General features: G+C 44.6%; 1 protein-coding gene across 1 annotated transcript in view; it reads right to left on the minus strand.

The window, feature by feature from the left end:
* Positions 1-23911, minus strand: part of PCLO (piccolo presynaptic cytomatrix protein) — a 213992-nt gene that overhangs the window by 72903 nt on the left and 117178 nt on the right. The window contains exons 7-8 of the mRNA XM_060275141.2: positions 16274-18479; positions 11155-11291 (exon numbers count right to left, since the gene is read on the minus strand). Coding sequence (XP_060131124.2) covers positions 11155-11291; positions 16274-18479 — 2343 coding nt within the window. The remainder of the gene's footprint in view (positions 1-11154; positions 11292-16273; positions 18480-23911) is intronic.

Genomic DNA, 23911 nt, shown 5'->3' on the forward strand with positions numbered 1-23911 from the left:
AGCTTTTATTCCTCTACTAAGGAAGAACAGGGTTACTTTGTCTAAGCTTAACAATTGAGCCTATTAGATAAGGTCACCATCCATCTCTGCTGCTGGTTTGCCTTGTGCCTTTGAGGTTTTTTTTCCTTTTCTTTAATTTTATTTATAAGTTTTCAGTTTGCACCCATATCATTTCCCATTCTTATACAGGAGTTCTTTTGGACTTCCCACCCAGCATTGCATGACAGTTCTTTGCACGTCTTAATTAGCTGCAAATACAGTGGACGCTCGGGTTGCCAACGTGATCCGTGCGGGAGGCATGTTCGCAACCCGCAGAGTTCGCAACCCGCAGCGCCGCGTCTGCGCACGCACGGGTTGCGATTCAGCGCTTCTGCACATGTGCAAAAGCACGATTTAGCGCTTCTGTGCATGCAGGAGGGCCGAAACCCGGAAGTAACCCGTTCGGGTACTTCTGGGTTCGCGTGGTGCACAATCTGAAAAGACGCAACCTGAAGCATCTGTAACCTGAGGTATGACTGTACAATAATACCTTCACCTTCTTTTCCACCTTCCCATAACCTTTGTAATGTCAACTGCTGGCCAAAAGGCAACCCCTACCTGGGATTTATATTCAAGATCAACCTTTTTGTAAATATTCCCCTAAATACTCCCACTCGCTCCTCATCTGTCGTCTACATTTCCTACCTTAGATGTCATACCTGCAAGCTCAGCATATTTGATTTGTTTATTTCGGAGTGGCCACTCCCCTGCGATCTACTCACAGAGTTAAAAACTGGCAGTGATCTACCCCCTCTTTTGGAGCTCAGGTCAAAGTTGTTGAGCTTTTTTTAGAGAGGAGGAAAGCCCCATTTTGGGGGGTGCAGGGTAAAAATGTTGAACGTTTTTAGGGGACCCAAACTTGTTGAGCTTTGTTGGGGGGAGCCAGTGATCTTCGAGTGATCTACTGCAGACGTTTAGTGATCTGCCTGTTGGACATGCCTGCCCTAGCTTAACGAATCCACTTTGGGGAGTTTTGAAAGTGAGGGGGAAATGCACAGAAGATTATGTGAAGTAGTGAGTAACCGGAAGAGTTATAAACACCCCACAAGCAAATTAGGATCACTGCTCATTGTTGTATAGCTGCTTCAGAAAAAAAAAATCATAGCCTAAACTCCACATAAGCACCGTGCAATCAAACCTCAAGGAATGCTCAATAAACAGATTTCCTGGAGGAGCCATAAGAAAATATTCCAATTCAGTCGGGTAATAATGCTCTTGGAATACATAAGGCACCAGGCTCAAAGCAATGCACAGATTTTGGCTATTCGTTGCATTGCTCTGAGCCTGGTTTACATTTCGAGGGCATGGAAAATAGATAGAACACCTTCCATACAGGGGTGGAAAGAGGAACATTTGGGACTTATTGGTACATGGATATAAACAATTATGAGATGAGAGAATTAACTTTAGAAATATGTCAGAAAAATTGGGCACTTTTTATTCTTTGCTGGTCTTCGCATCATACAAGGGAATCAATGTTGAGGGGTCTTTTAAGCATGATGTAACATATGAATGGAACTGGATGCGGTTTTGTTATATATATATATATATATATATATATATATATATATATATATATATGACCTATAAATTGTAATTTATAGCCTCATTTATTTTGACACGTTCATCCCATTTTAAAAGAAATCCCTAGAACATATATACTTGTGCACTGACGTGCCTTTTTTGGAGAATGCACAGCCAAAGAAACAAAAAGCACTTGCCTTACAGTGCAATCATATGTACGTCTACTCAGAAGTAAGCTCCCTGGGTCTTTCTCCCAAGTAAGGATTGCTGCCTCGGCCTATTATATTTTTATTACTTCCACCTGCAGTGTGTTACAATCAGTATAAATCCTTGTGATAAACAGCCTTATAAACATAGACTTTAGAGTTTACTGGTACCCAGAGACCAGTAATATCCTTTTTTTAATTGCTTGTAGGAAACTGCTTAAACTGTGGTTGGCATTACGGTATGAAGTCAACCTATACAGCAGTAGGCTTCTAAGTACTGTAGAGGGGTGAGACTGGAGGTGGAGAAGAGATGCTGGCTTTCTGTGTTACATTACAAACACCAAAACTTATTCCTCTGCCCAAAAACAGTACATAGGAAAACGTAACACAAAAATATGTAGCACTGCAAAAAACAAAACAAAGAGAGACTATGCAATCCCTAGTTTCCCTCTGAGTATGGCATGTGCATTAACCTGGTTTAGGGGTTGCCCCCCGCCCATGTTTTAAGGTATACAAAAGTCTTGCTGGAGCACTCTTATGTCTCCACAAAGAAAATGAGGCTACAAAATATGAGCTAAGCTCAATACGCTGTTGGTCTCCAATCTCCATCCACCTCAAACAGCATGGCCAGTGGTCAGGAATGGTGAGAGTTGTAGTCCAGCAAAATCTGGCAGGCCACCCCTGCTATAAAAAGGAGGCGGGACTGGATGGTTTTATGACAGCTGGGTTGCCAATTTTTACAACAGGGCTCCTGCTTTGCATCTGCCTGTGAAAGCAGCGCAGGCTGAATTTCCTTCTGTCACGCAGCTCTGTTTTTCTCTGCCCATGGAGAGTGCAGACTGAGAGGACAATATATGGCTCAGAGAACTGCGAATGGTCATATCTGGGCTGAGGCTCTTGTCCCTGTAAAATGGGAAGCATCCCATCAGGAGCACATGCTAGAGGTTGGCCTGGACAAACATGTGTGGAGTAATTGCTGTGATTCTCTCCTTTGTACAGTAGGCTCCACCTCCAGCTGTTTCCACAGGACGAACTGTGAGGGGAGTGAGACTTTGCGCTGGAGAAGAGCCTACAGCAGGCAGACCCCTTTAAAGTCCTTTAAAACTACAACGAAAGGCTCGGAGCTACAATCACCAAAACTTTTATTATTGTTATTTATTAAATCTGTATACTGCCCTATGTCGGGACGTGGGTGGCGCTGTGGTCTAAACCACAGAGCCTAGGGCTTGCTGATCAGAAGGTTGGCGGTTTGAATCCCCACCAGGGCAGTCTCGAGCAGGTTGGGCGCCCTGGCGTTGAGGGGTGGAGATCGCTCTGGCGCCCCCGCCCTCGCAGGGTGCAGCATGGCTTCCGTGTGGCTTTGCCGCGCAGTGCCCCGCCTGCCGGCCCGGTCCCCTGGCGCCCCGCGCCACCGGGACTCTACCCAGAGCCGGCCCTGATCCCCATGACCCCAAACAGGTGAGCTCCTGTTGCTTGGTCCCTGCTCCTCCCAACCTAGCAGGTCGAAAGCACATCAAAGTGCAAGTAGATAAAAAGTAATGCTCCAAGCAGGAAGGTAAACGCCAGAAGCGGCTTAGTTATGCTGGCCACATGACCTGGAAGCTGTACGCCGGCTCCCTCAGCCAATAAAGCAAGATGAGCGCCGCAACCCCAGAGTCAGTCACGACTGGACCTAATGGTGAGGGGTTTTCCCTTCATACTTTTCCCTTTATACTGCCCTATACCCGAAGGTCTCAGGGCGGTCCACAGGATAAAATCAGAATATAAAACTTATGTTTTGATCAGGGAAGCTCCATCAACACAGCAAACCTATGGGAGATCCTGATGAAGAAGCTTCTCCACCTTCCACCTCCTTCTCTGGCTGGCTGATTTTAGAATTAAAATACCCTGTCTGCCTTGGTTCTTTTAGAAGGCCAGAGATGGATTGTCAGGAGTTTGGGGGAGAGGTTGGGCTGCATGCCTGCCCCTGCTTCTAATTCTTGGAATAGCCAGGCTAGCTTCCTGGTGAGGTGACAGCCTAGGTCAAGGGTAGGCAAATTAAGGCCCAGGGGCTGGATCCAGCCCAATCGCCTTCTAAATCTGACCCGCGGACGGTCCAGGAATCAGCATGTTTTTACATGAGTAGAATGTGTCCTTTTATTTAAAACTAGTCTCATTCAGCCCGTTAAGGAAACGGGCGCTAGAGGTGCGACGGGGCCGTGGCTTTCCCTCCCTTTCTGCGCTAGGCCGCGGGGCGCACCAGGAACGCAATTAAACAAAGTGCTCTCCCGTCGTGTCCCGCGGCCGAGCGCAGAGAGGGAGGGAAGGCTGCGGCCCCGCTGCTCCTCCCACGGGCCAGGTAGGGTTGTCAGGAGGAGGAGGCCGCGGACCAAGATGCCGCCATCTTGCTCAGCCGCCACAGGGGAACGGGAAGCAGAGGGTTGAGGGGGGGAGAGCGTGTGTGTGTGTGTACGTCCTGCCTCTTCGTCCAGTCCCTGTGTCCGTGGGGCACATGCTCATTAGCGCGGACACAGGGACTGGACGCAGAGACACAGGGACTTTATTATATAGGATGTATCTTTGGGTTATTTATGGGGCATAGGAATTTGTTCATATTTCCCCCCCAAAAATATAGTCCGCCCCCCCCCCATATTGCTGAAAGCAACCTTGCTGAAAGATGCTACACTAGGGGTGCTGGCAATTCCTCTCGGTACTGCCTGACCCTTAGAGGAGGTGTACCAGGCTGTGTGCATGGAGCTGCTGCCATCTTCCCTAGCCAAGAATGCTTCTGGGCACCCAAGGCATTCTGGCTGGTAAGATGGGAGCAGATCTGGCGACTCAGTCCAGCCCTCCACTCAAGACTGATCCTTTTTTTTTTAAAAAAAAAATAGACAGGTACAAACATCTGATGCAATGGCCTCTGTTCTTGCCGACAGGATGAAGCCTGTCACGAAGCAATGTTGCTGAGTAAGGCTAGAGCAGGGGTCAGCAACCTTTTCCAGCCATGGGCCGGTCCACCATCCCTCAGACCATGTGGTGGGCCGGACTATATTTTGTGGGGAAAAATGAATGAATTCCTATGCCCCACAAATAACCCAGAGATGGATTTTAAATAAAAGCACACATTCTACTCATGTAAAAACACCAGGCAGGCCCCACAAATAATCCAGAGATGCATTTTAAATAAAAGAACGCTTTCTGCTCATGTGAAAACACGCTGAATCCCAGATTCCCAGACTATCCGCGGGCCGGATTGAGAAGGCGATTGGGCTGCATCCGGCCTATGGGCCTTAGGTTGCCTACCCCTGGGCTAGAGGGCTGATGCAGAAATCGTTGCTTGCTCCTTCATGCTTCAGCCACTGGTCTCCTGCACAACCACCCCACTCTATGCTGTGTGAGTGTGTTGGTATGCTTCTCCATATTTTGTTAACTCATTTTTAAGGGAGCATCTACAAGAAGTTGCCATCCAATTGTTACGTATCTTCCCTGTGCTTCTTCTGTACCGAAAGCTCGCAAAAGTAAATGAATGAAGCAGCTTTCTACTATGCGCAGGTGTAGATGTGGTTTTGATGTGAACAATGATGTTTCAGGCAGCTGAGCCTCCTCCTTTGGACACATCTTCACAGTTTTCTTTCTGATTGCTTACATTTAGCAGTGTTTTGTAGGGTGGTGGTGTTAAGAGTGATTTTTCATTCACACTGAAATGCCTACATTATAAAACAACAACCAGGAACTCTACAATAGGCTTAATGAAAAAAGCATAAACAAGATGCTAAAATAGCACGCTTCAGCGCTTCATTACTCCATTGTTCATTTGGTTTTGTTATGCATTCCCATTAGTGTGGACAAAACACAGTGGAATGTGTGTGTGTGCGTGTGTGTGCATGCATGCATGCATCTATGCACACATCCAGCTATTTCTGGAGAAGTATGAAAAATAAGCTATCATTTTCCCAGAGAAAGCAGTAAAACCATGACCGGCTTAATGCTAAAACCCTGCAGACCAGAGCACCCAAGATGTGTGTGAGCATAAGAGGCCCTGGGTCTGTTCTGAAACGACTGTTGTTCCAGCCGGAACACGATTAAAGCCCATATTTTGGTCTGGCAGAACCCTGCTCTATCTGTACTGTGTAGGGAATTAGAGCATAGGAAATGGTTATATTCAAGTGAGCAGGAAGTTTGAGGCAACTTCAGTTTTGGTTCACCTGCCCCATTTCTTCAGCTCCTAACGTTAAGTTGCACTATATTGTCCCCTTGTCCCTCATATGATCAGACGTCCCACTTCAGGAAATGCTGGGAATTAAAGTTAGATGAATTACAGGTCACCTCTGAATTTGCTGCAGATTACGTTGAAACAGAAGTTGGATCTGTTAGATTAAACGGCTTCTGGGGAGAATATGTGAGAAAGCTTTGCTGCTTCTTGGCTAGAACGCTCCTGCTTGTCATTTTGGTGGCTCTGATTTCTGCTGAACTGCATATTTATTGTGACCTCCAAGCAAATCCCGGCTGGTGAATGCTGTTGGCCAAATGGTTTTGAGCAAATTTGTTTCTTTATAATGTGCTTGCACAGCCTGAAAGAAATGGGGCCATGTACTGGATTTGAGATTTAAATGCTTAGTACATTAAAGAACTAAAGGAGGGGGGGGGGAATCATTATTTTAAGGCTCAGACGGGAGTCATGAATACAAATTAAGCCAAATAATAGTCTTGTAAAGAACAGGAATGTCATGGATTGATCTACATTTTCTAGGAAAGCAAACAATATGATTTGCCTAGGGCTTCACCACTTTAAACTGTAGGTGATGAATTGCTTTTTTGAATGCTCTCCTGTGTTTCTAACGGAGCAAACAAAATCCTGCACCTGGATAGCACATCAGGAAGAAAGCTAGTCTGAAAACTTTCTCCTTGACAAGCTACTCTCCAATGTATGCAGGGTATGTGTTTTTGAAAAATATGCAGCCTATTACCTGTGGCGGGCTGAAGGATTATTATGTGGGTTTTTTCTGCAGGTTTGAATTGGGTCTGTGTTTTAATTTAATTTATGGCAGTCTGAGAACTGTATTTACACCCTCCTATGGTGGTAGACAGTGGCGGGTGGCGCTGTGGATTAAACCACAGAGCCTACGGCTTGCTGATCGGAAGGTTGGCGGTTCGAATCCCCAAGATGGGGTGAGCTCCTGTTGTTCGGTCCCAGCTCCTGCCAACTTAGCAGTTCGAAACCACGTCAATGTGCAAGTAGTAAGCAGCGTTTCCGTGTGCTGCTCTGGTTTCGCCAGAAGTGGTTTAGTCATGCTGGCCACATGACCCGGAAGCTGTCTGCAGACAAACGCTGGCTCGCTTGGCCTATAGAGCGAGGTGAGCGCCGCAACCCCAGAGTTGTCCGTGACTGGACCTACTACCTATGGTAGTAGAGGATAGTAGAGAATTGGGGCCAGAATGACCAAAAAAGAAAGAAAAAAGCATATGTTTGGGGAGCTAACGTGAACAAAGGCGTGAAAGCTTGGATGAAATGGGAAGCAATTCTTAAGTGAACAATCTTATATTGCTGGAAAAAAGCATAATACCATGTTCTCAACTACCTAGAATCATAGAATAGAATCATAGAATCGTAGAGTTGGAAGAGACCACGAGGGCCATCCAGTCCAACCCCCTGCCGAGCAGGAAACACCACCAAAGCATTCCTGACATATGCCTGTCAAGCCTCTGCTTAAAGACCTCCAAAGAAGGAGACTCCACCACACTCCTTGGTAGCAAATTCCACTGCCGAACAGCTCTTACTGTCAGGAAGTTCATTCTAATGTTTAGGTGGAATCTTCTTTCTTGTAGTTTGAATCCATTCCCTCTGCAAAGCTCATGGGTGAGTTCCGATACAGGCATAGGCCCTCGGCATCCTGTTTTGCTGCTTGGGGTGAAACAGGAAGTGCTGCTCTGCTCTACTGCTTCTGTTGGTGGCAGAGAAGTGGCACTAGCACCAACCTCTGGCAAGATCCCACAGATTTCCAGTGAAACCTCACAAGATCTCACTGAAAATTGATGCCGCCTGGACTTCCTGTTTCCTCCGCTGACCGGGAAGGAGCGCGGGTGAGCTCTGCGGAGAAACCCCGAGCTTTGCAAAGGCAAAAAAGAGGTTTTTGCTAGGGCTGTGCAAACCTCCAAACCTCCAAGTATTAGCTTAATACTTGCCTTTGTGAAGCAGTTTCCCATAATATAATGCATTCTTAATGCTGTTTTATTAACTTATGCATTTCTATGCACACTTTGTCTCAGTATATGTGTTTTTGTTCGCATTACTTAGCTGGATAACTGCATTACAAAATTCTGGGAAGTAGGAAGCTCAAAGGATGGTGGTGTAGTAATAATGATGATGATGATGATGAAATATTTCTTATACCCTTCCAATCTGACAAGGCTCCCCCAGTCACTCTGGGAGGCTTCCAACCAAACCCCTCACAGAGCTACAACTTTGGAAAGTTTGGATTATGTATAGGTTCACTTTTATATGCGAACTGATTTTAATTTTTCCACCAATGTTAGCTGAGATGAATCAAAAAGCATAGAGGAGGTAAGGAGGAGACTGGAAAGTGGGCAGTTACACTTCAGTGTCTCATTCCCTATTTTTTTCTCCCAGATGGAAATGGAGAAAGAGGCAAACAGATATAAACTGTCTGCTTTATGAAAAAATTCCAAAGAAAATGCAATTCATTGTTCTTATACTACATTGTCATCTGAAGGGGGTTTGGCCAGAAGAGGCTTGCTTATAGGTTTAAAAAAATTAAAAAAAGGCAAAGGACCCTTGTACAGTTATGTCCAGTCAAAGGTGACTATGGGGTTATGGCACTCAACTCACTTTCAGGCAGAGGAAGCTGGCGTTTGTCCACAGACAGCTTTCCGGGTCATGTGGCCAGCATGACCAAACCGCTTCTGGTGCAACAGAACACCATAACAGAAACCAGAGCACATGGAAACGCCATTTACCTTCCCACCACAGTGGTGTGCTTTCAAACTGCTAGGTTGGCAGGAGCTGGAACAGAGCAATGGAAGCTCACCCTGTTGCGGGGATTCAAACTGCTGATCTTCTGATCAGCAATTCCTGCTCACCCCTTCCCAACAGGTGGGCGGAGTTTGTGGCTCCGAGTGGAGCCACCTGGCCGGGTTCCACCCACCAGGTAACTGCGGGCTTGGCCCACCCCTGCCTGGTGGGCCAATGGGCTGCCGGTGGGGGTGTGGCCTGGTAGTATGTTTAGGGACCGGTCCCTAGGAGAAAAAAGGAGTCTCAAAGAGACTCAGTGGTTTAGACGACAGTGCCACCCACTTGTAACAGAACTTAAAACAGAACTTCAGCACTGATTACTGAAGTCAAGCTCTTAGTGGGTTACAATTATGTTCTGAAGTGTCAAGAGAAACCCTTATTATAGGTTTGGGATTGGTTTGGCCTGAAGCTGACAGAATAGTACACAAGACGCCTGCAGTGTGATACACTATTATTCCCTGTTGCTGACAGGGAGCTCTGCTTAGTAAGAGTAGTTGATGAGCCCTGAGGTGCAGTCCACAGTGAATATTGTAGGTGAGACAAGGGATTTGGATTCCCAGTCAAACAAAATCCATCTGCACCTCAGGTGACAGCAAAAGTCAATCTACTTGTCTCCTAAGATCACCTTTGGGCCCAATCAGTTGCATACAGAAGCTTCTTGCTTCACTGGGTTGCATGCCGTCTAAGTTAATACAACACTACAAGTTAGAACTGAGATTTGTTTCTTTGACAGTGCATTTTCCCAGCTCCTATGAGTCTTTGTCGCTTGCTCTCTCTCACACAGTGTCTATTGTGGGTACTCTTCTGTACTCATATAACAAATATTTGTCCAGGACAGAATTCTATCCTATTTATTCTATCCTCACTGTACAAACAGTCATTCTTAAAATGATGAAAAGTAGGTTCCCATCTATGTTTACTCAAATGTATATTATATTAAATTTGAAATGTGTATAGGGTTGCAGGCCACTTTCCTGTCTGTTGAATCAATTTGATATGAGGTTGCTATGGCAAATACTGACTCTTTACTCCCTTTCATGGGAGATAATTGCCTGGCTGACTCTAGACCAGCTGGTTTATTTCATTGGCTCCCGTCTGAAGGCTACAGACTGCAAGTGCACAATACAATTTACCTGGAATTGTGAGTCACACCTTTCCACTACACAGTAGCTGTAGCTACAGGTCATGACATTCACTGCCTCAAAAACAGATGGTTTTTTAAAAATTCCCAGCCATTGTTTTTCCATTCCAGCCAAATGTAATGTGCAAATGTATTTCATATGCTTCCCGATTATAAACCTGCGTAATGGATAGTGGTCCTATATTGCAAGACATACAAACCACATGCATTTATGTAATGTGTTATTTAGATATGAGAAAAGCCCACAGGAGTTGGTCCATGGCTGCAAAGCAGACAGGATCCCTAATGAGTCTGTGAACTCTTGAACCCCCAAGAGATGCAATGTGGAATCGCAGCTGATCTAAGACACACAATTCTATCAACATAATCCCTTGCAGTGCTGCAGGATGCTGGAAACAATTCTCAGATCCCATATGAGTATTGAAAAGGCTGTCCTAACACATGCTTCTAAGGTCACATTGCTGCTTCATTGGTACCCCTGAAAATACTTCCATCCCAGGTAGCACTGAACGAAAAGGTGTGTGGGTGAGGTTTCATGAATATTTTCACCGGACAACGGAATGTGGTGACAAAGCACAGAGCTTTGGGACATACCTTAGAACAAATCTATACGACCAGGTGCCATAGAAAAGCACTAGACATATCAAGAGATCCAACGCACCCTGGTCACCATTTGTTTCAGCTCCTGCCATCGGGACGGAGATATAGAACAATGCAGGCAAGAATGAGCCATCTCAGGAACAGTTTCTTCTCTGGAGCGATTTTGGCCTTAAATGGAAAGCCTGGACTTTGAAGTCATCTTATTTTATTTGTTATTTGTATTATATTTACTGTTTTTAATTAGGTTTTGTAATTTTGGATTATGCAGAATGCTTTATCTGAGTGGATGTAGCAACCGAGTATTTTCGTTGTTCCCGCAAGGGGACAATGACAATAAAGATATCTTATCTTATCTTATCTTATCTTACCTTGCACTTAAACTGTATCTCCCCATGTATGGGGAACATGAACCCAAGTACATGCTGTACCCCGGAGTTCTCCATTTTCAAAGAATTGGGGGTGCACATAACAATATTTGCCTTTGCCTTTATAATGAACACTGGTATTCTAGGGGTGGAATTTTCTTAAACCCCATTTTGACAAATTGAGTGGCCTGTCTATTGTAAGCTATGAGAGATGGCATGACTCATGAATCTCCTTAAAAACATCAATGCTTAAAAACATAGCCTCCTTACTTGGTCTTGATGCTGACTTGGTGGCCTCGAGTGAGCTAGCTTGTCTGGTAGCCTTCTGTCGAAACCGTGTCCGTTCTCCAAACGAGACTCCCGGGGTTTGTCGAACCAATCAGTTTCTTCCCGGCGCAGGTGGTAGGCTTTGAAAACCAAGGACACGTCATAGGTTCTGAGCCCGAGATGTGAGAAGAGCAATAGTCTGGTGTGCGCAGTCAACATGCATATAGCAGTTAAGAATTGGCCATGCATTTTAAAGCAAAAGTAGCAGGCAAGAGTGGAAGCAGACAAAATTAAGGTTAGTAGAAAGTGACAGAGAAGACCCAGCCTTGTTGACTGCGGACCCTTTGCAGATATGTCAGAATGCCATAACAATTTATTTGGGCTTGTTTGGTTCCTGAAATACACCATTTGAATATGTTTCTGAGGTGTTTCCTCTTAGCAGGTGGTTTCATAAAACCCTTTGCACCACTCCTTATGGACTCTAAGCTCCATCACTGTCTCGCCTTATATATTTTATTTGTTTATTTTTAACGTGTTTATAAACCACCAACTCATTAAAAATAACATGGTAATATACAATAAAACATGTAAAATACAGAACAAGTGACCAACACTGAATCAAATTAATTCTGTCAATCAAGTGTTTGGCTGTATGAGAAATAAGGGTGCATGTAGAATCATTCTTGTTAGACTTTTCCCAGTTCTGAATTGCTCTCCATCTTCACGTCCACAAAAATCTGAGTCTGTATATTTGCTAGAAGAGATGCATGACTCTTTAAAGCAGGTTAGTAGCAGGTAGGTTCGTATCTCAGCAGACATTTTAAGTCACTTCAGATATTATATTTAGTTTTGAACTGATTTGGTCTATATTGCACTTGTTAATAATTGTATACCAATTAGATACACTTGTAATTAAGGAGTATAAAGGTAAAGGTAAAGGGACCCCTGACCATTAGGTCCAGTCGTGACCGACTCTGGGGTTGCGGCGCTCATCTCGCGTTATTGGCCGAGGGAGCTGGCGTACAGCTTCCAGGTCATGTGGCCAGCATGACAAAGCCGCTTCTGGCGAACCAGAGCAGCGCACAGAAATGCCGTTTACCTTCCCGCTGTAGCGGTCCCTATTTATCTACTTGCACTTTGACGTTTACCTTCCCGCTGTAGCGGTCCCTATTTATCTACTTGCACTTTGACATGCTTTCGAACTGCTAGGTTGGCAGGAGCTGGGACCGAGCAATGGGAGCTCACCCAGTTGCGGGGATTCGAACTGCCGACCTTCTGATCAGGAAGCCCTAGGCTCTGTGGTTTAACCGACAGCGCCACCCGTGTCCCTAAGCAGTATATAAATGGTCAAAATAAAATAAATGTGTATTTTTAATGTTTTTTTTAACATCTTGAGCCTATGGCACGATTGTGTAAATTTAAATCAATCAATAACACAGGAGCACATGAAGCTACCTTATTCTTAATCAGACCCACAGTCCCTATAGGTTCCAAACAGGGTGTCTTTCCTTGCCCGACCTGGAGATGCCAGATGTTTAGTCCCTGGGACCTTCTGCATGCAAATTAGATGATCGGTTAAACCTTATAAGATCCTTTCATCATAGGCTTGCCAAATTTTCACTCAGATGAAGATCCACTGTCTTTAAGAGCTGAATGCTTCGGAGATGCCCAGAAGATCTAACCAATCACCAGCTTCCCCTATCTCCTGCAATGGCCAGCCCACCCTCCATTGGTTGCTGCATTTGAACATTTAGAGCAAGTTAGGAGTACAGTGGAACCTCGGTTTACGAATTTTCAGTTTACGAACACCGCGGACCCATCTGGAACGGATTAATCCACTTTCCATTACTTTCAATGGGAAAGTTCGCTTCAGTTTATGAACGCTTCAGTTTATGAACAGACTTCCGGAACCAATTACACCCATGCTTCGGGTTAAGTACGCTTCAGGTTGAGTACTCCGCGGACCCGTCTGGAACGGATTAATCCACTTTCCATTACTTTCAATGGGAAAGTTCACTTCAATTTATGAACGCTTCAGTTTATGAACAGACTTCCGGAACCAATTGTGTTCATAAACCGAGGTACCGCTGTACGGATTGACTGTGGCACACACCAAGCTCTTCCCTGGTGTGGAACTCTCGTGTGAAAAAAGAGAGCGATATCTCCTGTGTGACAATTATACTAATTGCTATAAACACCTCAAATTGGTAGACGAAATCTCTTGAACTTCATCGTTTCATACTTAGTAAGAACAAAAATTTATCATAGACGGCAGCTGTAGAAGGCAGACTTAGCATTCAATTTGTCGTCATATCCCCTAAACCAGGATGAACTTAAAACGGTAATTTAAAGTACATTCATGCATATAAAGAAACTTTTTTTTGGTGCTTGATCATAGTGAACAGTATGATCCGTATAGCATTACTTGAACTGAAAGAATTTATGGGCTACTTTTTGCTAATAACGCTTTCACATAATGCGTTTGACATTACCATTTCATGATTCCTGGAGTTCTGGTGCTGCTCCTGATATAGCATGGATACAGTTTCCACTTCCTGCTATGGAGTTAACCCATAAACCCCAGCCATAGAAATAAAGCAGAGTTGCAGGTTTCATACAAAACAAGCAATGATGTCAATGATGTGGATGCAAATGTTTGCGGTTTCATGGAAAGGACTGCTGGAGCAAAGATGCCTTAAAATTCCAGTGGGCTCTACACGCTGGCATATTTGACGACTGTGAAACAAGAACAATGGTCAAAGGGCCATGTTTCATTTCAGAAAAAAGTGTTGTGTGTGTGTCATGTAGGTGTTATGCTTCTTTATGACCTTATATAGAGAGAGCACAGAATATGAAAACCTAGGATATTTTGGTGAGAGTGGCTAGAGTATTTTGGGGGCTTTTTTTTTTTTTACAAAGAGAGATTCAATTCCTCTTTTACTTCAGTCAGTCTGTTATCTCATTCCTTTGTTTTCTCTGGACCGCCAGCAGTTATTACTCCATTTATGAAGAAAACATGATCTAAAGGCTTGAAGAACTCAGGAATGAAAAGAAAAGTGGAATGTTCAATGGAGCAAACTGAGACCTTAGACAAACTTTGGATCTAAAGACGAATAGGCATGGTTCCAGCAGGGCATGTAAAATGATACATAACCTCCCTCCACTCCCTGAATGTAAGTTTTGGACAACTTTTAAAATAAGAACTCATAAGCTTTAAGTAACAAAAAAAAAGTAGAAACCAAAACAAAATGTAAATCTGAAGAACATGTATCGGATCCAGAGCAAATTAAAATATGCTCCAAAAAGTTCTACTCAAAAGTAAGTTCCATTGAATATAATGGGACTTACTCAAAGGTCAGTGAATATAGGACTGCAGTGTAAACCAAATTTAGGTACCCTTGAAATTGGTGTAAAAGCATACACCATGGCTAACTTAAGTAGTGTTGATCTCAATGGGATTTAAATGCAACTAACTTTCCCTGGATCCAACCTCCTGTTTTATACTTCGGTGAGATGGGGCAAATTCCAGGTCATTCGGAGGGGGAAAGCTTTATATCACATATTCACATTTATTTTTATTCTATTTTCAGAGTGAACTGAAGGAAGGAAGTAATGGCACTGAAGTAGATAAGAAAGTGTGAGGGGAGTAACTTCAGCAAGTATTTCTTCCACAGTAATCATGGCTATTAGCAAACACAATAGTGCATGCAGTGTATTTTTATTGGACAATATGCACAAAAACTCAACAGAGCACATACAAAGAAAACGTGTAAAATTCATTAACTTTCAAAATGGCTTTTTGAAATGGCTTCTGAAACAGTATTAAAACATGCTATGAACTTTACTCAATTCCAACAATGCTGATACACAACTTACAGCTTAATATTTAACATCAGCATAACATTTTTCTTTGCTTTATAAAAAGTAACATTTAGTATTTGTTTTTCTTTTTTCTTTTTATAGAAAAAACACACCTTTGTGTGCATCTGTGTGAGATAAGCTTGTGCAGTTGCCTATAGAATTCCCAACCCACCGTGTACTTGAACATTTACTTGGGACTGTTATTATTTTCTTTTCAAAAGCTGTTTCCCTACTTAGGTTTCAATGTCCCATCTTACCTGCTTCCTCCTCTCAGACTCATCCCAATACTTGGAACAGCTTTTGCAATAACCACACATAAATAGAATCACTTTGAAAACATGCTTATATGCCTGAGGTACAGGTTATGGTTTACGGTATATGGGGTCATTTATACATAAGGGTAGCATTGAAGTTATCTGTGTAAAGTTTACTGGAGAAGCTAATTGACCCTGACATCTGAACAATATCATATCATCATACTTTTAATTTACAAAAATCCATACATAACAGCATACACTTTACGAAGATGCAATTATCATGGCGCAGTAACGATCTCTCTAAAAATACAATACCTTATCATAACAATATTGCCTCTACCCACGATTCCACCAGGGTTTAAAACAATGATTCGAAATATATAAGGGGATTACTTTCATAAAGGATTTTGTTTGTAAACTGTGCTCTATGGCTCTTGGAAATTTTTGGATTGCTGACGATTTGCAGCAAGCTTATTGCACAGAAGATAATTTCACATTAACAAAAGGATGGGTCAGTTTTATGAAGACTATATTTATTTTGGGTGGTATTTCTGCCTCTCTTGATTTTAGCGGAGGCTTATTCCACTAAACACAATGGAAGGAGACAAACCAATCCTGAATTATTGCTTCTGAAAATTCCAGCCAAAATACATATAACAAAAGTGGAGTGCAAAAAAATGCACACGCAAACTAAAAGAAAAAATAAATACAACTGGAACATGCAAGTCTACCCATGTACCCATCCAGAATCCGAGCACAGAGTTAAATCAGCCGACTAAATGAAAAGAGTATCTATCTATATACACATACATATGTACATATATATATATATATATATATATATATATATATATATATATACACACACACACACACACACAGAAAAAGAATGCAAAAAAGAAAAGAAGAAGAATTAGTCTCGGAAAGATTATGAAATCAGACACATGCATAGAAATGAGGATTTGTGTTGTGGGAGCGATAAAGCAGTCTGAAGTCTAGTTTACCTTCACTGTCTGACATGGCGTGCTGGAAGTCGTCCATGATGAAGGCTATATCCCGGTCGTAGCCTCGAGCTCGTGATTCTTCCCTCATGTGCTGCTGGACTTCAGGCAATGAATGGCTTGATCCAAACTGGTCCCTAGTGTCTGCGGATATAGGTGGCAATGGCCCAGCTGCTGCTCTTGCCATTCCCATTGGCTGACCCACAGGACTTAAGGGACTCTCTTCTTCTGAATTCTGTGCTACTATTGGGATTCGGCCCCTGCTCTGACTTATGGGTAGACTAGTGGGTTTAGTTCTTCCAGAGGGGGCTGCGTGACTGAAGGAAACGTCTAGGGGTTCAGCCTCTTGGGCCTTCAGTCTTAAAGATGAGCTTGAAGAATCTCTTTTTAGTGATAAATCAAGCCCATAGACGGATGACGGTCGGGAAGAAGGTCTGGATCTACTGCCACTGCTGTAAGATTTGTCAGAATCATCATGTAATGTGGATCTCATTGATGTACTCAGTGCAGCCCCAAGGCTTGTGCCAAGAGAATGTGAGAGAGTTGGCCCCATATACTTCTGCTGGTCTGTGATATTTTTCCGAAGGCCAAACGTTATATCATCTTGGAGGAGCCTTGCTCTGGAAGTAATGCCCCCAAGGGATGACGTGCTTGAAGTCAAGTAGGTTGAATAATCAAGCTCAAGGTCCCTGCTTTCCTGAATGGGTGAAAATTTAGATAATTTGGGATCAATCAAGGCCTTCTTATGCTTCGACTGCTTCTGGTAAAGAAGGGCCGCTGGGAGCTGCTTGGCAGCTTGCTTCTCTAAGGTAAGCCTGCTTATGCTATATTTCTCAGATTTGGGGAAATGTCTGTAGCTAGTATCTGCATGGTAATACTGCGAAAGGCCTGCCAGGTGATCCAGGCTTTCAGCCCCCCTCCGGAACTCCTGCTTAATCTGATGCTTCAGCAGCTTTAGCTCGTAAGGGTCTTCCATGGGATCATCATCAGTTTTCATGTAGCTGTGCAACCGAGAAGAAGTCTGCAGCGGTGCGAGGAAATCTGAGACTTCCTGCACCCTTCGCGCCTCAGTAGTCCGAAGCAGCCGATCGGTTTTGGTCAGATCCTTTTCATGCAGACCATAAGCAGAGCTCAGAGATGATGTCCCTTTAGTGAGGTCTCCAATATCATCAATCAGCACATAATTACGTGGCGCATGGTGGTCGATATCTGCGTAGAAGGAGTCCCCAGATATGCTCGAGATGGGACTGCTGGCCATGCTGCTCCTCTCATCGAGCCCCATCCTTAAGTCCAAGGTACTGTATTTACTACCCAAATGGGACACAACATACGTGTTGTCCGAAGACGCAGGGGCTATCATGAGAGGCTGGTTGCGAATCACGTCATAGTTCGTTGTTATCTTAGGCTCCAGATACAACGAAGCCTGCCTTGTTTTCTGTGGGATCACCATTAGCTGCGACGAAAGCTGGTAGGAAGGCTGCGGGGTTGGTGGAGGCTGAGCCTGCGGCGCGTAAGACATGGTTGCCACAGTTTGGAAGGCTGACTGGGTCTGGTAAGGAGAAACCTGCTGTTGATATAAAGGTTGCTGCTGCTGGTAATGAGACGGCTGGGAGTACTGAGTTGGTGCTTGAGTGGGAAGGGCAGGGGAAGAGTACTGATACTGAGTATAAGGACTCGTAGGAGTTGCAAACTGCGTTTCTGGTTGGGTTTGTGGGGGGACAAATTGGTCAAATTCTGTTTGGGGCGCAGTCCTTGGTCTTTCCAAGCCATGCTGAGATTCTATTCTCGTGGGCCTGGTGCTGCTAATCTCACTGTCAGACATATAGTCGCGTTCCTCTGCTACACCTTGAAGATAGGCACGCTCCCTCTTTTCTCGTTCTTTTAGCAATGCCTCTTTCCGCCGATTGATGCCCATCTCTAGATACCGAAGTTTCGCATCTATTTCTTTCTCTTCCTCATCTAACTCCGCTTGCTTTTTCCGGAGCTTGGCTGACTCTCTTTCTACCAGATCCAGTTCTCTGTCTATATCCTGGAGGATTTTAGCTCTGGCCATGGTATTGCTTCTACAGATCCTCCGGCGTGAAACTGATCCCACAGTGGTGAAGGTGGATTGTGTCCCTACTGCAACATCTTCTGGAGGTGGGTTGGGTAGAGTCCTCTTGACCTTCTTTTGCATTCCTGATGCTGATACACTTGAAGATCCTTTAGTCTGCAGCATAGGGGGGGAAAACACAGGATAATAATTTTAGAGAAATGGACACATATGGGCCAGCACAACTTGTGATCCCCCAAGCCAAAAACCCAAATGTACTGCTAGATGCTTGACTATCCTCATGTTTTGTGGTCCCAAAGAGGCTGCAAAGCAGGACTGTGTACGGTTCTAGCTAGGCATCTCAAAAAGAAAAGCACAGAGCTGGACAGTAGAAAAGTACAAAGAAACTGTTCAAAAGGCTGGAGGGAGCACCTTCCCTACAAGGAAAGCCTAAAGCACTTGGGGCTTCATAGTTTAGAAAATATGATTAAAAGGACACAGAACACAAATTTACTAAATGATGCCATTTGCAAAAAGTGAATGGAGATAATTTTTTCTCACTGTTGTAACAACAGAAATCAGGGTCATCCAGTGAAAATGACTGCCATTAGATTCAGGACAGATAAAACTTGGTAGGGGATGTTTTATCCCATGTTGATGGCCTTTCAGCTGATTCCCTGGTGGCCTGCTGGAATGCGGAGTTAACCAGGGCTATTGGCTGTCTGGCTCCGAAGTGCCCTCACCAATTGCATGGAGCCCAGACAGCCCCGTGGTTTCCCCTGGAGCTCAGGGTGATGAAACAATTGTTGAGACGGCTAGAGTGCTGGTGGTGGAAAACTCCTTCTGAATCAGACCGAACACGGGCTAGAGCTCAACGTCAAGCCTACCAAGTGGCAATGGTGATAGTGAAGAGGACCTTCTTCACTGCCTCTATCGCATCTGCAGAAAATAGCAACAGGAGACTCTTCCAGGTGGTTCACAATCTATTGGAACCACCTTTGTCACTGGGGCCTGGTAGGGTCCCCAAGATCTCCTGCAATGCTTTTGCAAGGTTTTTTGCAAAAGCATTTGCTAAAGATAAAGTCACTCAGATTCGGAAGAAGGTAGACTCCATCGTGGGAGTATCACCGGGCAGGGGAGTGCTAGAGTCCTGTCTAGTCATGTTACATGGGATCAATTCCAATCTGTTACCTCCGAGGATGTGGACAGGACGAGTGAAACCAACCACCTGTCTCCTTGATCCTTGCCCATCCTGGCTAATAAAAGCGAGCTGGCATATGTGGTGGATGTGCCCCAAAGTAAAAGACTTATGGGAAAATATTTATAATGAATTGAAAAAGGTGTTGATAAACACATTTATTAAGAAACCAGAAGCCTTTTTACTTGGTATAGTCGGGGAACAAATTCCCAAAAAAGATGTTACTTTTTTCTGTATGCCATGACAGCAGCAGTAATAATAATAATAATAATAATAATAATAATAATAATTTTTAATACCCCGCCCATCTGGCTGGGTTTCCCCAGCCACTCTGGGCAGCTTACAACAGAAAAATGAAATAAAATAATCTATTAAACATTAAAAGCCTCCCTTCAGCCTGCCTTCAGATGTCTTCTAAAAATCTGGTAGCTGTTTTTGTCTTTGACATCTGATGGGAGGGCGTTCCACAGGGTGGGCGCCACCACCGAGAAGGCCCTCTGCCTGGTTCTCTACAACTTGGCTTCTCGCAACAAGGGAACCGCCAGAAGGCCCTCGGTGCTGGACCTGTGTCCGGGCAGAATGATGGGGTGGAGGCGCTCCTTCAGGTATACTGGACCTGAAAGCCATTTAGGGCTTTAAAGGTCAGCACCAACACTCTGAACTGTGCTCGGAAACTTACTGGCAGCCAATGTAGATTTTTCAAGACCGGTGTTATGTGGTCTCGAAGAATTGGAAGACACAAGAATTACCAACATTGGAAGATTGGCAAATGAAGATGATTGAATTTATGGAACTTGCTGAATTGACGGGGAGACTGCACGACCAGAGAGAAGAGTTGGTGGAAGAAGATTGGAAGAATATATATATAGAGTAATATTTGAATTTTGGAATATATTTGGAAGTTGTTATGGGTTGTAGGTGTAGAAGTATAGATTTGTATGTATGGAAATCAATGGTAATGGAATCAATAAATTAATGAGAAAAATTTAAGGTTAGGATTAAATATAAATTATGGTTAAAGATAAGAGTTTTTGAAAACTGCTCAAGATGATGTATAATGAAATTCAGTTAGGGGGGATTTGAGGAAGTCACCATAAAATGTTTAGGAAATTAGATTTGAAAATGAGAATTTATGTTTTGGTTTGACTGTTTTTGTTATTGCTATGTTGTGTTTGTATGTGTTTGTTTGTGTTATTTTAAAACGAATAAACTTTTAAAAAAATAAATAAAAAAATAAATAAAAGTGAGCCGGGAAGGGCTGGGCGATGGGCTCTGCGGGGTGGTGAATGCTTCCCTCTGTGAGGGAGCCTTACCAGACCCACCGAAAGAGGTGGTCATTAAACTGCTTCTTAAAAAAAACATCTTTGGAACTGGCCAATATGGGCAACTATCACCCAGTCTCAAATCTTCCATTCTTGGGCAAGGCTCACCTGGCTCATTACCAGGTTAGGCTCTAGGTAGACTCCCAGTGGCGCGGCGCACTAGGGCGCCGGGCCGGTAGGCAGAGCGCTGCGCAGCGAAGCTGCGCGGAAACCATGCTGCGCCCTGTGAGGGCGGGGGCGCCGGAGCGATCTCCGCCCCTCAGCGCCAGGGCGCCCGACATGCTCGAGACTGCCCTGCTCATTATGTACCTTTAGGTACCAGGCAAAAACTTCCCTCGATAATCAGGTCTTTGGCCTTTTAGAAGTGGGTGGGATGTTTTTAATGTATTTCTCTTTCCTCTTGGCTTTAATGTATCTATGTGGGGTTTACTGTCAACCTGTTAGGTTGTAAGTCGCTTTGGGTTGCCCTGGGCAAGATACAGCAACTGATAAATCTAATAAATAAAGCAATAAAATAAAATAAAATAGCTCAGGGCTGGTTCTGGGCTGGAGGGATATGCAGAGGTTTGTGTCCGTGTGTCCCCAGGTGATGGGAGCTCTAACCTCCTGGCATGTACAGATACAGAGAAAGAGCCCAATGCTCCTGTCTATTTGTCTTTCCTGTTGGTGAGCCTTTAGGAAGTCGTGCCCAACAGCCTGTGCCTCCCTCCTACGTATGCGAAGCATTTAAATGGTGATGAGCTCTCTTTTCTGGGTTAACCAAACTCTAACCCAATTAACTCAGCTGGCTTTGCATATTTTAAACAGTATATTTAGTCCAATTAAATATTATTTCGAGTTTTCCATGCTTTGAGTTGGCATCAGCATGGATAATATACTTGCTTAATGATTCAGTAATGATTTAACAATCTTCTGAAATTGGAGGGTGATTTTGTGCTACTTAAAACCAACCTTTGGAACTGCTTTGAATTCACCAGTCCAAATCAACATGTATTATTAATTGAAATACATACATTTAGAACCCCTTAATGTATATTATTTGCAGTCCAGTTCTGTTAGAGAGCCAGAATGTTGGTTATTTATACCCTGCCAGATGTGGGCGGGGTATAAATGATAAATAATAATAATAATAATAATAATAATAATAATAATAATAATGTCTTTTCCAGTTTGACAGAACTGTTGATGAAGTCAGGCATCTACCGAATTATAGGAACCAGCCATGTGATAGGAAATGCTAACATATCCAACTGCTTCTTTTTTGTGTAACAGCAAAGCTTTAATATGGAACACAGAATAACCCCTAATGCATTTTGGGATCTTTAAAATTGAGTTACTGATTTGATTTTAGCCCATAGCTGCCAAGTTATCCCTTTTTTAAGGGAAATTCCCTTATGCTGAATAGGCTTCCTCGTGAGAAAAGGGAAAACTTGGCAGCTATGTTTTAGCCACCTTTCCAGTCACTTCCTATTGGTGGCTCTTTTATTGTTGATGTAGATTTCCATCTAGGGGTCCCTAACGTGATTCTATTTATATCTTCCCTTTTTTCAGAATAGTAATAAAAGAAGCAGGTAAAATAGGGACGCCTGCCATAAAAAAGGGAACTGACTACAGATGGGGAACTAAGTGAAAAAAATTCAGCAGGACCAGAAATAACTATGTCACCTTGGTGAAGAAACACCTCACACAGTTGGAAACTTTCAAACCCCAGCAGCTATGGCCAGGGTCTTCTACCTGCTAGCCAGATTACACAAAGTGAGCAATTGAGGACACCCTATTTTATCCAGTACCACCTATATGGATTCCATCCTCGTTTCCTATAAAACTGGCACCCCACGTTATATGACAAAATAGGCTTCTTTTGAAAACTAAGGGTTGGTTCACATGTGTAATCCTTTTCAGTGGAGGCAGTTCACCTATTCAGCTTCCAGGGACCTAGTTTTGAGAAATGAAGTAATGCACATATTGCAAGTATATGTGCCTAAGTTTCATCAGGAACCTCCTGGAAAATGCCATTCTCTAACTCCCATGAATGTAACAGCAGCACTATGTCCTACAATTCCACAGGAAGATGGATAATACAAGCTGGATCAAGTAGTAGTAGTAGTAGTAGTAGTAATAATAATAATGTGATACAATCAGGGCCGGTGCTACCATTAAGGCGAGCTAGGCCATCGCCTAGAGCGTCAATATGGAGGGGGCACTGGCCAGCCTGCCCCCCACTGTCTGCCGCCTGCCCGCCGTGCCCAGAAGGGAGAGCGAGGGCTCCGGCAGTGCCCTCCCTCTCTGCCAGCACAGCGAGCCGCCGGGGCTGCAGGCAGGCAGGAGAGTGCCTGTTGCGGTGCCCGGAAGCTCTGAGCTGCAACAGGCGCTTGCAGGGCCACGGCGGGAGAGCGAGCGGGGGATGAGGGGCGCGGTGCTGGAGCAGCCGCCCTGGGGAGGGTCATGCCTTCCGCTTCCGGGCCTCCTGAGCTCACTGCCTTGGCAGCCGGCTCCTCCTCCGCGCTCCACCTCCTTGAATGGGGCTGGGGGGCTCTGCGAGGCCCTGGCTGCACTGCACGCCCAGAGTATGGCGCCGCCCACCATGTTGGGGAGGAAGGCATGCCCTGAGCAGGAGGTGTGCCACTGGGGGCCCGCTGGGTGCATCTGCAGCACCGCCGACATCTGCCTGCACCCGGACGGCGCCGTCTCCGCCTGCGGTGAGTTGGGCATGGCCGGTGAGTGGGGCACGAGCCAGGTGGCATTAAGGAGCCGGGCCGAACGACCCACAAGGGCGGCTGCGGGGTTGGAGCGAGGGGAGCTCCCTCCCCCCCCAGGACTCAGGCAAAGCAACCTTCTCGAGTGCTTGAGGGAGGGAGAAGAAGCAAAGAGGGCTTCTGTGTCCTGCAGTCCCTTAGGAGGAGGCCGCTGGTGGGGCCGTGCAGCTCCACAGCTCGCTGCACTCGCTGGGGCACCCCTGGGGGGGGCAGCACCCTGTGTTTGATATATGATTGGCCGGTGTGTGTGTGTGTGTGTGTGTGTGTGTGTGTGTGTGTGCCAGAAGGTGATCTCGCCTAGGGCGCAAAAACCCCTAGCACCGGCCCTGGATG

Source organism: Zootoca vivipara, chromosome 5 (genome assembly GCF_965207765.1).
Source record: "Zootoca vivipara chromosome 5, rZooViv2.hap1.1, whole genome shotgun sequence".
Taxonomy (NCBI): Eukaryota; Metazoa; Chordata; class Lepidosauria; order Squamata; family Lacertidae; genus Zootoca; species Zootoca vivipara.